Source organism: Syzygium oleosum, unplaced genomic scaffold (genome assembly GCF_021117445.2).
Source record: "Syzygium oleosum isolate NSW1041296 unplaced genomic scaffold, Sole_v2.1 Sole_v2.25, whole genome shotgun sequence".
Taxonomy (NCBI): Eukaryota; Viridiplantae; Streptophyta; class Magnoliopsida; order Myrtales; family Myrtaceae; genus Syzygium; species Syzygium oleosum.
The window spans coordinates 154,722-172,872 of NW_026607509.1; the positions used below are offsets into that span (position 1 = coordinate 154,722).

General features: G+C 40.3%; 1 protein-coding gene across 1 annotated transcript; it reads right to left on the reverse strand.

Annotated features, from left to right (window-relative positions):
* Positions 1–2,908: 2,908 nt before the first annotated feature.
* On the reverse strand, positions 2,909–5,570 carry LOC130134882 (BTB/POZ domain and ankyrin repeat-containing protein NOOT2-like). The gene is made up of 2 exons (XM_056302682.1): positions 4,834–5,570; positions 2,909–4,043 (listed from the first exon to the last, which is right to left on the reverse strand). Exons 1-2 carry the CDS (start codon positions 5,311–5,313, stop codon positions 3,033–3,035), a joined length of 1,491 nt encoding a protein of 496 aa, XP_056158657.1. The 5' UTR covers positions 5,314–5,570; the 3' UTR covers positions 2,909–3,032.
* Between the last annotated feature and the right edge of the window lie 12,581 nt (positions 5,571–18,151).

The window sequence follows — 18,151 nt, forward strand, 5'->3', positions numbered from 1 at the left end:
ATTAATTGTAATTAAGAATGTCGAATGATGTGACTAAAATACATACACACAGACGTATACTGTGTATGTATGTATTCTCTAAACCATATTTGGATGTAATATCTCTTCCAAATAGCATCATAGGTAACTGACGCACCACATTTTATCGATAATAGAGTCATGTTAAAGGAGGGGAAGTTGTCTAATTAGTTCTAAACCTTTTGCATGGATGCCAATTCAGTTTTTAATTTTTTAATTTTGTCAATTGAGTCATAAACATCTATGCAAAATTTCAATGTAGTCCTTTTGATCAATTTTCACCGGAAATCGTTGCCATGGCGGCGTGCCACGTAGGACGGCCAGTGGTGATTGGACCGCCGCATCATCGATTTCCGGCGAAAATTGACATGAAGGACTGCATTGGAATTTTGCACAAATGCTTATGACTCAATTAGCAAAATTGAAAAGTTTATGACTGAATTGACATCCGTATAATAGATTTAGAATTGAATGGGCAATTTTCCCCGTTAAAGGATGTCACATGAAACTCGTTAAGTATGTTCATAGGTAATATTTCAATTTTCAGAGCATGATAGAATGATAATAGCCGATACACCCAAAACTACGGACTAGTCTTATTATTTAATTGCTTTACAAATGTCTCGAGGGTACTCGTTGCCAAAATCCTTGATGATAAATTGAGGATTCTCAAATACTAGTTTCCTATGCTAATTGTATGATACTAAACTGATAAAATTCCTGCCTAGAAAACTTGCCTCGTCTGAGCATGTAAGTTGGAAGACATAGACAAGCGCTTATGACTAGTATAATGAAACTTCAATGAACGATTGAAGCATGTGCATAGAAGAAATCACCGCAAATGTGTGTTATACATCCACTTATCAACTTCAAGTCGAGGGTAATCGGTGGCTGACTGGGAGATACAAGTGTATAACAAGAAAGAATGAGGATTTTCAAGAATGATGAATATGAGTCCCCTTACTTGTTCCCCAGATGAATGATCTGGAAAAAGATCAGTTGTCTTCACAGTGATCAAGACATTGTTCGAGCATTAATCGTGGTTTCCTTTTGGCTCGATGAATACCAATTCCTGGCGAACTTTCTATTAGTAGTTCATAAAAACGAGAGGTACAGTCTGAGCGGCAGTCTCACATATTGTGAGAAGAAGAATGTAGGGCTGAATTGTTGTTAGTCCAACGAAAACGAAAACTTGAAACAACACTTCAAGAGTTAATTTCCCTGCTGGATAATCATGCAAAACTCGCAATTAGTAACTTGCAAATGGTGCGAGTTCCAAAAGATATTTGATAGAAATATGATACACTAGAAAGTGCGCTTTCCATTAACTTTAAAGCACCTATTTTTTTGCCTTGAGATCATGAATTAGCTAACTAGTTGAAAGAATTGCCATATTCATGCCAGATGTATAATAATGCTAAACACAGTATAACTTGGGATATGACGATTCAGAAATCAAAGGAATAAGAAAACGGCGTCAACTGCATAAGGTGATAATCTCACTATGTCAGCAATTTTCTGCTCTAAAGATGTGAAAACAATATATGTGATGTGAATGATCCAGGAAAGCACAAAAGGAAAATATTCAAGTGAAATGTAACATTCAAAGTCACCAATGTTTTGCCGATGCCGAACAGTGACTGGAAACGTACGCATGTAGGAATTTCTAGCTGAAATGCAGCCATCAAACTCGATTGCCTGTTTAATAAGGTTGGATAGGTACTTTTCACTCGACCTTTGTAAGCCTGATGACAGCCAAAATTACAGTCTATCAAGAATGAACAGCATGACACATGAGAGCTACACTGAAGTTTGAAAATTTATAAACCAGCCTCAAGTGTAGAAGTTGTGACAAATCAATCGATAAGATCGTGAAGTAAGGAGTCAGAGATACATAGTTCTCCCAGAGCTTTTCTGGCGGGGAATGAAGCAGAGAGCAAGACTCTTTCAACAAGTTGCAATGAGAACAATCAGACTAAACATTGACATTTGAATAAGGGTACTCATTGGAGGCTCATTAATCAGCAATCATTTTGCAGCCGGCAGGGACTTGTTTAGCCTACAAATAGAATTTGCTCCGGAAGAGTGCTGTTTCTGGTCGAGAGCTAATAATTTTGAAAGGTAGAGCTCATAATCAAAGTTCATTAGTCGCTGCCATTTGAGGAAAAAGATCTGCAATAACAGTATTTTGACTTGAAAACTAAGAGCACAAGATGCAATTACATGCTTCATCCTCCCCCCCACCCGGTTGCCCCATGTATGGGAAGGAAAAAAACAGGCAGTAACAAAAACAGGCAAGACAGACAGCTCATTCCCTTCATTAGAATAAAAGGTGCCCTTGTCCTAATAATGCCCTATATCATTAAAAAAAACTATATCTTGAAAGAGAAATAAACCCCACAACCCTATTCTTTTTATCTCAATATCCCTGCTTTATATATATTACTATATAGTTATTTTGTGCTATATAAGAATCGGGTTGTGTATGTGTATAGAAAATGAGAAGGTAGGTGGGGAGAACAAGAAAATGGAAAAAGGTCGAGCAATGTATAGGTATATAAGCTAATTTAGATAGGTGTACCATCTACCAACAAATACACGAGAGCGTCGATGACAGGCCGGGGCTTGAAACGATTGACCTGCGTCTCTCTCTAGCCTCTCTCTCTCGCTCTCTCTCTCTCTACACATCCGACCGATCTCCTCTTCAACATTCGTAAGAACTCAAATTCTCTCTCCTTGTCCCATCTGACTGACATACGACATCACGTCCCATCTATGAAATGGCACTCCGCCTCTCTCCTTGATGTGAACATGATCATCCAAAGAAACCCTACAAGAACCAAGAGCAACCAACACACTGAACATAGAGAGAGAGAGAGAGAGAGAGAGAGAATGAAATCCGATGAATCAGCAAATGAGCGTCTAATTGGAACTCCCTGTTCTCTATGATATACTATAATATATGGATTTAAAGAAGATAATCTTTCAGTGATTTTTGTTGTTGGAGATCAGAGCTAAAACTCTGGACGTTGATGGTGGTACAATAAAGATGGATCACAACCCACTTGCTGTGTCCTTTGCCTTTGCCTGTGACGGACGGTGTCGGCTTCCTCGCCGCAGTCCACTCCTGACCCCATTTGAGCAGCACCAAGATTGAGATAAACCATTCTTGAATCAACGTTCACACTGGACATGTTTCCTCCGCTGCTTCCACTGCTATGCCCTTCACTCATCGGCGGGTGATAGATGCTGTTATTAGAATGCGAGGATGCGTTCGCGTTCCCTTCCTCACGTGAGATCACAAGAGCCGCTGACTGGACGAGCTCAAGGCAGAGCCGGAGCTTGTTGGGCTCGATGTGGGCCAGCCCTGGCACAGCCCCCTTGAAGAGGAAGTCGGAGGTGAGGGCGCGGAGCACATCGAGCGGGGTGACTCCATCAACAGTCCGGACGTTGGGGTCCGCATGGTGGTCGAGGAGGACCGCCACCATGTCGGGGGACACCATCTCGGCTGCGACGTGGAGTGGGGTCTTCCCCGCTGGCCCCGCAGGGCAGTTCACATTGGCAGCCCCGAGCTCGAGCAGCGCCTTGACCACCTCCCGGCTGCAGTTTTCAACTGCGTAGTGAAGGGCCAGTGCGTCGTCCAGGTTGAGACCTTCCCCCATTACCATGAGCTTCACAAGCTCGACGTCGGACGAGTCGAGGGCACGCCGCATCCGCCGGATCTTCTGGTCCTCGAGGTCGGCGCCAACGGCTGCGACGAGATCATGGTGACCAGGGTGGTGGTGGTGGTGGGGGTGAGGCACGAGGGATTGGCGGGCGAGGGAAGACTTGAGGCGGAGCTCTTCGATCTTGGCGACCACGTCGATGGGGAGGTGTTTGGCTAGGACTTCAGGTGGGAGGCCAGATTTGGCGACCAGGTGAGAGCAGGTGGTCCACAGTTGGTGCATTTCGTGCTTCCTTGAGGCTATTAGCACTTTCATCACGTCCTCTATTGAGGCCTTCTGGACCATGTTTGCCAATTGCTTCTGCGAACAATCAAATAAGCAAGGAATCGAATTAACACAATGTGCAAAGATTGATGATTTATCGGATCGAACTGATCAACATAACGTGAGAGAAAAACATAAGACTGATTATCCAACTTGTGTTCATTGGAGGATTATAGGGGAGCTATTGTGCGGAATTATGCTTGACAACTTTTTCCTTGCTTTTTATTTGGTTTTGAAATTCTTACACGAGGATGGAGAATTTGAACACCCAAAGAGAGAAAGTGAATGTTTTGGGAAAAGTTGGGTTTGGTATGCTTTTAACTGTGTGAGAAGACAAGACAATGAAGAGATTGATCCAAAAACCTAAAAAAGGGAAAATTCTCAGTCCTGGCCACCGAATTAGGGCGAGCCATTTCAAGAAACTCCACGTTTGTACATAAAATCAAACTCACGGGAACGCAAGAACACCATACATAAAAAGGAAAAAGGTCACAACGATTTGGTGTTTGAGGTATTAAAAGACACAGGATTCCTCCAATGTTTGAAAGGAGAGTCAGGATGGCGAGTGTTTTCAGTGTCCCTCAATTACACGGAAGTGAAGGCAAAAAATGAAAAAACCCAACTGAAACAACCAAAAGCAAAAGCCCCTCCAATTATCAATAGGAAACGTCATCCACAAAATCCTACAACAGCAAAATCTAATCCCACCTCCCCAGAAAAGGCCATACCAATCAACGCACTAGCTAGAGAGAGAGAGAGAGAGAGAGAGAGAGAGAGAGAGAGAGAGAGAGAGAGAGAGAGGGTAGTAGGCTATGAGAATTGAGACCTGAGTGAGAAAAGCGAGCTGCTCGACGCCGAAGGATCGGGCAGCGGCGAGGGTGTCGAGGGCGAGGTCGACGGCGGAGGTGCAATGCGTGTGCCAGCAGCCGCGCTCCCCGCAGTCAGGCCGGGGCTCGTGCTTCTGCGGCACGATCGAGACCTGCCCGCTGTACAGGAACTGCAGCAGCAGCAGGAACACCTCGTACCCCACCGAGCTCACCGGGATCACCACCCCGGACCGCTGCGGCGAGGAGGGCGGCGCGACCCTCGAGCCCGACCCGGAGGACGGATCCGAGGAGGTCCCCCCGGGGGACTCGGATCCGCAGAAGAACTTGCGGAAGAAGAGGCTGCGGGCGGCGAGGATGCAGCGGTGGGCGTGGACCAGGCGGCCCTCCACGCTGAAGGTGACGTCGCTGAAGGCCTGCCCATTGATCAGGAGGTTGAGATAGTCCAGCGACAGGGATCTCAGCGAGTCCTCGATCGACATCTCCTCGGTTCTTGAAGAAGCAACTGTTGCTGCTGCTGCTGCTTCTTTCCTTCTTTAGGGTTGAGAGAGAGAGAGAGAGAGAGAGAGAGAGAGAGGGAGTTCAAGAGGTGGAGGTGGTGGAGGAGGAGGAAGTATTCATGTGGGGTTGGCCAGTTCTGTTGGGAGTGTGATCAGAGGGAAGAGGTGAGATTCTTCCATGGAGATGGAGATGGAGACGGAGAGTGGTGGTGTGTGTGTTTTGATAGATATTTTTGGTGGAGAGAGAGAGAGAGAGAGAGAAGCAACTTGGGTGGCCATTCTGGGCGGCTGGGCTTATTAAAAGGGCGAGTCTTTAGTAATTTATTTATTTATTTTCGCAATAAACATTAGACCAAAGAAAAAATCGGGAAATATAAAATAAATAAGAATAATCCCAGGTATAATAGTATCGATTTATAAAATAATTTGTGACCGATTCTTCCTAAAAATATTAAATAAAAATCCACGCATCGAAACACTCACCTACATATAGGTCGTACAAATTTTTCCCTAGATTCGTAATGTCTAGCATTTCTCATATAGACAATGACCTAGACATATATAAATAAATATATATTATGTTTATCTACCTATCTATCTAGATAAGCTGGCCCAGAAGAGAGAAATTACCGGGATAAGGGAGGAGGATGATCACAGACAATTATTATTTGTCTGAAGGCCTTCTATTGACCAAAGGAAGGGTTGATGTCTCCTTAGCCCTGAAGATTTGACCAATTACTGTACTCTTGTTAGTGCCCTAGTTTTGGAATTGATTTCCTTAAAACAGAAAACACTAGCTTTATCTTATATATATATATATATTATATAATGTGTAAATGGGATTTTGCAATTTTTCATTTTTATGTTTGTTTTTGGGTTTGACTGTGTGCAACTAAACCGTGTGTTTATCTGTGAGTGGATGTAAAAAGCTAAGGCAGGCAAACACACGGTTGCCTAGCTTTACGTCCACTCACAAAAGAAAGAACGCCCTCTTTTGCACATACTTCTCTTTTGTTGAATTTACATCATGTCCTCTTAAAAGATACATAACTCCTCCTTATCACGGTATATACTTTCTTTTCTCATTTTCTCTCGGTTTTTTGTCACCTTACATTACATTGAATGAATGTCTACGATATCTCCATGCTGGTGCCCCTGAATTATGGTGCCTACTGCCTCAATCGCTAGATAATTAAAGTTTTATTCATAGTTGAATAAGAAGTCCGTATTGATTGCCAAGCACCTCTCGGCGATTAGTCATGGAAGTTTCTCGTGGGTGTGGTAGTACGTCGTGATGTAAATTTGTCAAATTTAATCTAACTTTGGCAGTTCCCATGTCGCTGAATTAGATTTTAATTCACTAGCTAGAGAAAAAAGCTTAAAATTCAATTCACAATGCTAGTTCAAAAAGAAAAATATATCTATCTCCATTAATATCGAGCTGATATTTGAAACTCGAAGCTTGTAAAATTTACAAATTTTTCAAACAACTTTAGTTTACGCACTATCATCCCGTAATGAAAGGATTACAAATATTGTATCGAGCTTTTGATAATCCAAATTCTGCATTAGCTTACCAGATTCTTTGCATGTGCCTATATATGTTTTTTTTGGTCGACATGTGCCTATATATGTTTAAGTGTGATATTTTGAGTGTGTGTATATGTTTACGAATACTTAACTGCACATAAAATCTAAAAAATCGTTGAAATCAGTGCTCAAGGAGACTCGGAAGGCATAAGTGAAAAGGCATATAAAATTCAGTAAATTAGTTTCAAAAGAGTATTAAGCCGCATTGTTGCTAGTTATTTATTCTTTGTAACCTCGAAAAACGACCACGGTCATGGATTTTCCCTGCCTATACCGGTCAATGATCTCTCATAATTTTCAAGTTGAAAAATAAAAAAAATGTAACATTTGTAAATTTGTCTGAATCTATTTCTACTTTTTATTTTCATTTAAATATTGCGACTTATGTACTTTGGATTTTTTTAAATTCGAAACTCCTAACACTTTCACAACACTTTCATATTAACACGTAAGTTCACACATAAATCTTTCGTAAACTTCTGAAACTTAGGATGATATTTTTAAATAAATTATTGGGCAAAACAAAAAATGTACGTTTTTCTGTGATCGAGAAAGTAAAAAACTAAATAAGAAATTTAATCTGAAAAGAGTCACATCAAGTCACTTCAAAAGAACAGTACAGGAAACAAAACGCCATCCCCTACATGCACCTCACCGACCCCTTGTGGAATTGAATGGTGCCCCTATAAGCTAATTATTGTTCTTTCCCCAATTCTCAAGGAGAATAATTAAAGACCATTAGCCAAAATGCTCGACCAGACATTCAATTTTTGAGCATGTGCACAACCGATGTCTCCATTGTTTTAAATGTAAGCTGCTCTGGACAGATGGATGTTACACACCACAGTGATCTGCTTCTTTTCATCAGATCATAATGACCTAATCCATGGAAAAAAGTTTGTCCCTCTGTTCAAAATCACAAAAAAAAAAAAATCACACAAATCGATACATCTCTTTGACGGGTATCGATTTTCATGTTTCAATATTTAGAAAGCAACGTTAAACATTAGTTTCTAATTAGATGGGCAAATTAACCAAAATGACATGGTGAAATTACATTTTGTCGACACACGATGTATATTTAGCCCGACACATAGACATTATTAAGTATAACCGACCTCACATGACATCTATTCTGGTCGAAAGGCCTCCCATGTGTGCACGGGTGCATATGCTTCCGACACATGTGATGATCGTCGATTTCGTTTTCGATTAGTACCCGGAAAAACCCTAACCGAATTGCAACGAGGGCTTGGTTCATCATTGACAAGAAGATTAGAGAGAGAGAGAGAGAGAGAGAGAGAGAGAGAGAGGGGCAATAGACCAAGGGGTCACGTGCACGTGAGAAAGGGCACGGCACGTGCGGGGGATGGGCGAAAGGACATCTTCTTCTCAGGTTTTTTTGATTAGGAGTTAGCCACAACATTGTCAGTTGAGTGGCAGAGGTTTTTGGTCATTCCACCCCTCCCCCCTCTTCCTTCTTCCAAATTCGTGACCGGACCCCGAAACAAATCCCATCGATTGACAACACATCACTGACTGTCGTATGATTTCAAAGACCTCCGATTTGACGTTTGACTTGTCTTGTCACCTGCCCCGACGCACACACCCACACACCCTCAAATTGCATCCCCCTAACCCTAGCGGGGATAAACTACGAGATCAGTGCCTTATTCTTCTTTTGATATTTTATTTGGTGAAACTTTTATATCATCCGGTGAATAGAATAGAAAAATGTGAATCGGTAATCCTGTATTGATTTACATGATACTGTATACACGAGAGTCGCCGTCTTGTCATATATACGTATACTATGAGAACGGAGAGTGCACCGATCGACGAGACAGACGATCAACACGATTGTGGATAGCTTGGGTCACTGTGGAGCTTTTAATGGTTCCCCATCTTTAGGGTCTTCTGCCTAACCCTCAACATGCACGCAACATACATAAAAGAGAGAGTATTTAGATTTATGCCAAAAATGTCACCAAATGCGGCAATTCTTTTGACCCCGACTGGTCTTCAAATAGTGTCAGAATCGTTACAAAATAATTCGCTGCGACATTGGTCTTGGTGAATGAACATCTGATTGAGATAGCAACCGACCTAGAATTTAACTCGAGCAATTGACATAAGAACTCGAGCAAAATCTCGATCCAAAAAGGAGGCGCGGTGTAATCAGTATTACATGAAAGTTTTGTAGAAAATGATAGATGTTAATGAACAAAAAATTGAATGGTTAGTGATCGAGAAGGCAAATATGTAACTGGAGAGGCAAATATCATGCTTACACTCTTTATTGCATCAATTTTTCTTTTGTTGAAAGAAATTTGAGCCTCAAGATGTCTTACACTTACCCCTAAACAAGGAATCGTGTCTAACAAGGATACCCATTATAATCTTCCAAGGCCAGAACAAATGCCATATGCTCGATCTCTCACTATTTTCAGGAAGGATCAAACAGTACACTCGGATAAGTTTCCATACATTAAACTAAACCTACCTTAAAGATAAGCTACTAATGTTTATCTTTATCTTATTTTGAAAACATAGGCTATATACACTTGGGAGTAGTGAAATTAGATGACTCGCTTTCTCAGGCACAAAACCAAATTGCTATATAGACTTATCCAATCTGATACGTCGGTGCTTCCGCGATGATTTCAGCATTTAGTGAAAGAACAACAATTACAAATTCACGATATATGAAAAGAAATTTTGTCTGGTTAATGTTTTAGGCCACTTGCCGGCTCAGCCATTGAATCACAAAGATAGTTACAACATCATTAGAATATGGTATCTACTCGCAAGTGTCGGAATTTAGGGTTTGACCCCAAAAGAAGGAGGGTTGATCTGATCCACAACGTTGAAACTACACAGAGAGATTTTCTTTTTCTCGAGGATGGGAACCGAATAAATAATCAAATCTAATAGAGTCTAACCTGCCTAGCACGTTCAAAAGAGAATTAATATAATCGGGTGCCTCAATTTCCAAGAAAAGATAAGAAAAGTGCTCAGTGACATTCATGCTCTTCTTATATGCATATATACTGTGTACGGAGATGCCCGCAAGATTCCATCAAATTACTTTTTGTAGCGGGGTTTTTGAAGGCTCTATGATTAATGCATATTGCAATTAAAACAATAGTTTCCTCGGATTTAATCCAAGTTGGTACAAAAGCACGTGAACATATGTTCCCGGTGGGGATCGATTCTACCCACCAAAGTCGCTGCATTAGGGCACAATCCTCCAATCGCAACCTTAATTCTTTGTCCATTGTTCAAAATATCGTCAATTGTTTAATTGTCCGGATTTGTCTCTTTCGTAAGTAAAAATGAAGCATGCCATCTGTGTTAGGAATACGTTTCGAGTTTGAACCCATGAATCCCGATCCTAGCAGGTTTCCTAGTTTAAGTGGTTTAAAAGGCTGTCATTCATTTATCTAATCTAGCTTACTTTCACAATTAAACTTCAGCAACAGCCAAGATACATAATAAATATGCTGCTAGTGCCCATAAAGGCAACGCTCTTGGGGCTATGCAAGGATGTATTTATCTCGATAGAGGAAATTACCAAAAAAGTCTTAAACCTATTACACTTGTACTAGTTTTATCCTAAGCCTTTTAATTGTGCAAATTAAGTCCAAATTCTTTTCTTGTTTTGTCAATTGAGTCCATCCGACCTATTTTAATTGAAAATCGCTGGCGTGGACAATTTTTTATATTTTTTCTTTTTTTTTTCTTTTTTTCTATCAAGTTCGGTGAGGGTCGCCGGTCAATCTTTGTCGGCCATTGGGGGACGGACGCCTGCAGCCGGCGAGGGCTTCACGGCCCTCACAAGGTTTGGGCAAGGGTCAGGCGAACCTTGCCGGGCTTAGAAGAAAAGAAAAGGAAAAGAAAGAAAGAAAGAAAATAAAATAATAAAATATAATAAATATTATAAATATTGTCAATGTCAGCGTCGGCCGTGTCATGTGGGACGGCTGGTGTCCATGTTAACGATTTCCAGTTAAAATTGGCCGGATTGACTCAATTGGCAAAACGTGAAAATGTATAGAACTCAATTGACACAATTGAAAGGTTTGGAACTGAATTGGTACAAATATAGTAGGTTTTTGACGTTTTTGGTAATTTTACCTATCTCGATAACTAGTCTACAAGCAACGATAGACTTATTTCATCAATTATCTAAATCCGTCTTAGTAAATTTAGCATTTCTCTTGTTTCTTTTGGATCGTGTCTAACGAGAACAAATACCCAACATCATTATAAAAAAGAAAAGAAAAGAAAAGAAAAACAGAAAGCAAAGAAGCCAGCAGGCTTCTCCTGCCAAACCCTGTTTGGCAAGAGAATTAGCCAAAGACACTTCACAATCAGCTTGTTTCCTAACGGAAACCAACCTCTTAAATATGCAACCTTTTGCATTATTGCCTTATTTATATTATACGGGCGACATAAAAATGGAAAAAAGTAGACCATAAGTACTTTTTTTTTTGGTCTGAACACCATAAGTACTTAATCATCGCATATTTTGGACATTCTGATGGACATCTATCTTTCTCAGAAAACCTAGAAAGTCAAATAAAGGCCATGTGCCCCTTAACCTATCCTCTCATCAGATGTCATCTACTACCTCGATAGATAGGTCCAAATGATTCTATTTGTTCAAAACCCTCCATTGACCACGAAGTCTTAAGGAAGATACTTGGCAGCTGAAAATGAACTCTGAAAAGATTAGCTACAGCCAATATTTTCTTAATCAATCATTGACTCGACGGCTCCAATTTGGGAATTGAAAATTCAAACACTCACGGCCAACTTTTGCTTGTCCTCCGAGAAGTCTCTTGTCTATTCCTCACCTAGTACTTCACTTCCCACACATACTTATCTATGTGATGCTTATTGACAAGCTCAAACGTTTACGGGTTTCTTTAGTGGAACTCCTAGGTTGAAATAATAATGAGAACTACCACTCGCCTGGGTGGCGCTGCTGGAGCGCGCACTCTTCCTCTCGCAAAAGGTTGAGTGTTCGAATCCCGGGTGCCGCAGGGTGACTTAACCGGTGCACGTGTGTGGTGGCTAGCACGTGTCGCTCCCAGGGTTTACCTCCCGGCTGTCGGCCGTGCGGGGTTCCCTGGGTCACCAAAAAAAAAAAATTAATAATAATGGGAACTGGAAGAAGAGATAATTTGAGGAAGTTGAGAGGCGCAAAAACACAAATGCATGGTGAGATGTCCAACCGATTCACTCATGTCTGTTGAATGGTTGCAATCATGGGGATGGGGTTGACTTTTGACTTCTTGGTTTTTGGTTTTGAACTTGGGACTTCGGGGAGGCCATCGAAATTGTAGGACCCCACCCTCAATTCTCTCCTAAAATTAATGGTTGCTGAGTTGGTGATTAGATGTATATCATGCTAGCTTGAAAGGATGGGCAATTCCTTATATGGGAAGCGGGTGGGAGATTGAAAGAAAAATATCACTTTAGGTTGTTGGTGTTTTGGGGAGGGGGGGGAAATGATTGTAGGGTCAAAATGCGCACGTTCAAATGTTGTTATATCCCATTTTGTGGTTGTGGAATGGAGTTGGAGTCAAGCTCAAAAAGAAATTGCACAATTCCACCAATTAAGGTCCTCCTAGCAGCTCTTCTCTTTTCCATCTATCTCACCGAATTCTCACATGTATAGAGCCAAAAGAAAAGAAAAGAAAAGAAAAGAAATTTCATAAAAAGTAGAAACCCTAATGGGTTTGAAGAGGTGTGACATGTGGGAGGTGACACATTCTCTTACTCCCTATGGAAGGTTGGCAAGCTTTGACCTTGGTGAAATGACAAGTTGAACTTAAGGTGACGAACACACTTTGAACAAGAAAGACATGAGAAGCAACCTCATGATCTGATATGCGGAATAGAAAGATGGCATTGGCCTCTGTGGGATTCGTCTTTGTAAGAATGATTGGACTTTGACTGATCATGTGAATGACCATCTATTTTCAATTGTCGCCTCTCTCTCTCTCTCTCTCTCTCTCTCTCTCCCCGTAAAACCCTGTTGCTCCCCGTTTCTTGTGGGCGTATATACCGAGCACAAATGGGAACTTGCTTCCAAATGACATATTTCCTATATTAGTGAAAATTCCACTGATAGAAATGAAAACACTGAAAATTCCATGAAATGATATGTCTTATTCTATTTCTTTGTTGGGAAGTGCGAAGTGAAAAGAAAGAAAGACGGCAAAAATAAGATAAACCCATGTATAGTAAATGAAATTTTGGCGGCATTCGACTCATTGTCACCTCATGTCCTCAAAATTTCGTTTCCTCTCTGGTAATATGAATCATGGTTTCGTACAACCATGTGTATTGTTGCATTTCTTCAGCTCCATTATATAGAAGTGGGTGAAAGTCGGATCACACCCTCCCAAGATAATTCTGCACACACTACTTAGAAAACTCACCTATCTTGCAGCGTTATCTCAAGGACATTAGTTTATATCATACACGGACACGAAGACTTTAATAAAAGTCGCATAAGACAAAGCTGAGGAGGGAAAGGATCTGTCTTCTGTAGGCGACATGAATGATATGGAGTGCAAAGAAGCTGGTCCGCGCCCATACATGGTGGACACTCTGAAAATGCTCAATAAACAATCTCCGAGCTAACAAATCGAACTGGGTCCTCTCTGATCCACCACCAGGCAAAGCAGCTAAAGATGCGGAGATTTAAATCTGAAAAAGCTGCTTTTTTGCTCGTTGATTTTCACAAATTCGGCAATTACAAAGAGTCTTCTTGTCGCTTTCACCCAATTAAGGAAAAAAATTGGGGACTTCATTAATTTTAATCACCTTTTTCGTTGTCGGCATCAATGGTTCCATATAGGTTGGAGAACTGATTAGTACTAGATTCTTTGTTCAATGCGAGATTAACGTGGCATGATACTGGTTCTTTAAGCTTTCCTGGTACTAATAACCAGCAGCAGTCTTTCTTAGTCATTTATTATGACGAGGGCCTTTTTTCAAATGATGTATTTTGCGTACAAGAGCGAGGTTCTCGCAGTATAAACTTCTTATCAACTCACGTTTTGGGCTGAATCCCAGGAGTTGTCAAACCCTTATTTGAAATGTCTAATTGATCATAGATATGGTGGATATTTAAGATAAAAAGGTAAAGAAAATTGAAAGTTTAGGCGTAAAGTCCTAATCTTTTGGCCAAACGGAACGTGACGATTTTTTCTTTACTTGATTTGGGTCATCGGAACATCAATCTAATCCTAAAATAAGCCCGACTTAAATCCTTTGAACTTCACCAAATTAAGGCAAGAATTCCATCTCATTCGTGGAGGACCAAAACATGTACGAAAAAAGAACAACCCCACCACACGGAATTTTGGGGCAATACCGCTCAATTAGATTGGCAAGTTTGTGAGAACTCTCTTTGTGCGAGCGCGGGCACGTTATTTCAATTGATTTTAGATATTCGTGGGATGGATACCTAAGTCTCACGTGATCATTTTATTGTTGTTAGTTTCATAATTGAATGCAGCTGTTCATGGGATGTATTCCTAGCCTCACATGAGCCGGAGACAAAATCATTATTTACAAACGAGCAACTCTCTCTCTCTCTCTCTTCTTTTCTTGTCTTCTTTTTCATTGATTGTACAGAATCTACAGATCAGATCTCCTTTGACCAAAATTCGACAATTGAGAAAACGTATTAGGTCCAATAAGAAAGCAAAGATTAGAAACATACCCAAATTAACATTTGCTATTTAGTAGGGTTTCGAACTTTGTCCATGACACGGAGTTCTCCTTCCACCATAAATTTGTGGGGCTATGGCTTTTAGTATTTTGCTTTCTCTTTAACTTTTGGCGTTGGTGATAAAAAAAAAAGTCTTCAACATTACATATATATTACCTCACTCTCACTTTTTATAATCTTTAAGTAAGTTAGGGTTCGTTTATTTGAAAGAAAACTATTCCCGGAAAATTGTTTTCTGACTTTCCGGTGCTTAGATGACGGAAAACTAATCCATCTATGAAAAACATTTTCCATGAACTATGAGTTTAGATTATGGGAAAACAACTTCCCCTTCCGACAAGAAAGAAATTATTCCCTAAAAACTAACTATTTTCTTACAATATAATTTTCATGGAAATTATATTCTTTTATCATCAAGTTTTTAATGAAAAAAATGCACCCTAACACTCAAAGTTCCTTGAAAGTAAAAGATATCCAGAAAGCCTCCCAGGAGAGCATCTTGAATTTCTTTAAGTATATTAAGATTGGTTTTGCAAAATTGCTAATGAGTGTTAAGGTGCGCTTTTAATTTCATAATATGGGATATCTAACTGAGTAATTTCCATAAGCATGCAACCCGCTTACTTCATGTGCATGGGTAAAACACAAGCCACTAGAAGGCATGAGTGGTCCTCGAAATTATTCTGAGTGGGAGACATTATGATTTGATAATGGTATTGGTCACATTTAAGCAAATAGGTGCTTGGTCATTCCCTTTCGGGGCCAATTTGATAAGCTTTTATTAGGTTTTTAAAATGACCAAGTTTGTTTGAATGCTCATTTGCAATTCGTCACATACCAATGTCATCGACCAATCTCAACGGATCTTATAATTTTGTTTAAATATTTGAGCGCTTTTCGATCTGTCCTATGTCCGAAGAAGAACTATCGTGACAGAAGCTTTTAGACATTTAATGAGTCAGATTTTGTATGTGAATCCGTTGGAGTACCTTTATCCGGGCTATATCCTTCTCGTATCAGACGTTATCTTGTTTTGAGCATGATCCAAACACAAAATATGACAAATTTTATCATATCTCAAATTTTATATTGACTACCAAACATAACCTAGGTGTCTATATTGGTAGCTTAGTCAATCCAATTTCCATAAAAATCTACAAACCAGCTTGGAATTGAGATTTTCATTTGAGTGGTTTGAACAAAACAACTCAAGTCAAAGCAAAGACTAGATCCGTACTATATTTTTTTGATGTTATATTAAGGTTGACACCACATAAAGGAATTTGATTTCGGATGTGAATTAGTCAAAGTACTTTATTCATGTTCAGAATTCCATATATTTACAATATATGCGTGTCTATTTAATTGATATGGAATTTTGAAAATATATTCTTTAATCAAAGTAAAATTTCATCTGTCTTCCTAGTCAAAGTAAAATGTCTAGCTTCCTTGTCACATGAAACATTGCTGGGTGAATCATTTACTCTTTAACTTAGGTACAGTGAAATGCTGTAATTTGTAAAGTGGTCACAAAATGTCTTTGAAAAGTAGAGAAGATAATGGTAACATTTGAGGAGGGTGGCAACGAGCGTTAATTGGGGAATCCACTTTGATTTGACAAGACGAGAGTGAGTGCAGGTGAGGAAGTTGATGTAGACAGATGACCAGACTTTTTCACCCCCTCTCTCTTCTTAAAAAGAAAAAAAATTAAATCAAATTCTATCAATTTTTTTTTCCCCATCGCGTATTAATTTTGGATGGCCTTTTGTACCGAACTAAATCTAACTTTTCAGTTCAATCAAATGGAGGTGATGGACGGGTTTCCTCAGCTCGTGACTAATTCGGTGAAAAGGCTGCCTCATAGTACCAAAATGAAATGTGATACACGATTTAAAAAATGAAATGTGTCGCAAATAAGAGTGATCGATTTCAGAGTGAATAAGTAATAAATTAGGAACTCGAAACTTATTATGTCAAAGTGATTTTCTAGTTTCTAGAATTGGGAACGGATCCCGTTGACCTAGAATTGAACTAGCCGATTTTAAGGTCAACTGGGAAATTGATCGGGGCATTTTTTTTTCTTTTGTTCCATTTTATTATATATATGATATGCTTATAATCCTTTGTGTTGGAAGATAATATGTCAAACAAATTCAAATTTTGTTAAATATTTTCTATTTAAAAAATTTAAAAGAGCTTACTTAAGGTTATGGGTAAAGTGAGTTCAAAACCGGTTTGGTTACAATTCCAATTGTAGATTCCGGATTCCAAATTCCTGAGTGGAACCTAATTAGGAACCGAACTAATCAAGGCCGATTTTCAATTTTTGAAATCAAGAAACCAGGACGATCCTCTTGTGAACCGGCCTTGAATCGGTCGGGTAAGGCCAATTCCCGGATTGAATCAGACCAACTGCGCAACAATTAATTGCAGGAGGAGATGTATTTCAACGTGTGTTCGTACTTCGTAGCACACTTTGGTTTTGCTAAAGAAGTAGAGAGGAAGCGTACGAGAGCGACGAGGGAAGGATGGTAAGGATAGTCGAGGCATCCCGGGAAGGCGACACGTGTGTCGTCGTTCAAAGTAGAGAGAGACCCATGAACAGTCACCGTCGACTTCACTCCCTGTCTCCACAGTAGGGTTTCGCCTGTTCGACGTAATTACGCCTCCACAGTCAATCCTCTGCACTGACTCCCATACGAAGGACAAGCAAAAGAACAATGAAAGAAATGAAATAACCCATCTCTCCCTCTCTCCCTCTAAAGGGTGCTCTGTTTGTTTGTCCCTCCGAGGGGGAAGTGTCCCGTGTCACTCAAGAGTTCGAGGCTAAAAAATTCAGAGTCTGGCTCATTCTTTTTGCCCAACTTGTCGTCAAATCGTCTCCTCCCTTCTCTCTTCTGCTTCTGATGATGGCCTCTCTGAGTTCTGAGGTTTCGTTTTACTTTCGTCTCTGCTGCGAGGGACTGATCGCAGAGCGAGTGCAGTTGTCGTTAAACTCGAGTTAGGGTTGGGCTTTCGACTGACAAGTGGGGTTTCGTCGAGTGACATGATACGAAACGAGCACGGAGCACAGGAGCGAGTGGCGTTTTCGTCACTTCGAATTCAAAGCCCCGTGTGTATGACAGGACATTGCTTGGACTTTGACCGGTTCATCCGCCAGACCCGCCAAGGCGTCCAATCTCTTTCCAGCCAGGGCCAAGCAAGATGATAATGATAATAATAATAATAATATCGGAGTCGGCAGAAATTCAGTTGTCAAGATTTTGCTCAGATGGAAACTTTATGGAAAGATTTGAACCCCCAAACGAAAAGAAAAAAATTCAGAGTTTAAGAAAGAATGGTCATGCTACGGAGGCATGGTATGTATGATTCTGTACCCGAAAGTATGTTTACATGATTTCGCTGGCTAATGTGCTTGCATTTTGATCAAACGAGTAAATGAGAATCATGCATGCATGAACTTCGAAAAGCCGTTTG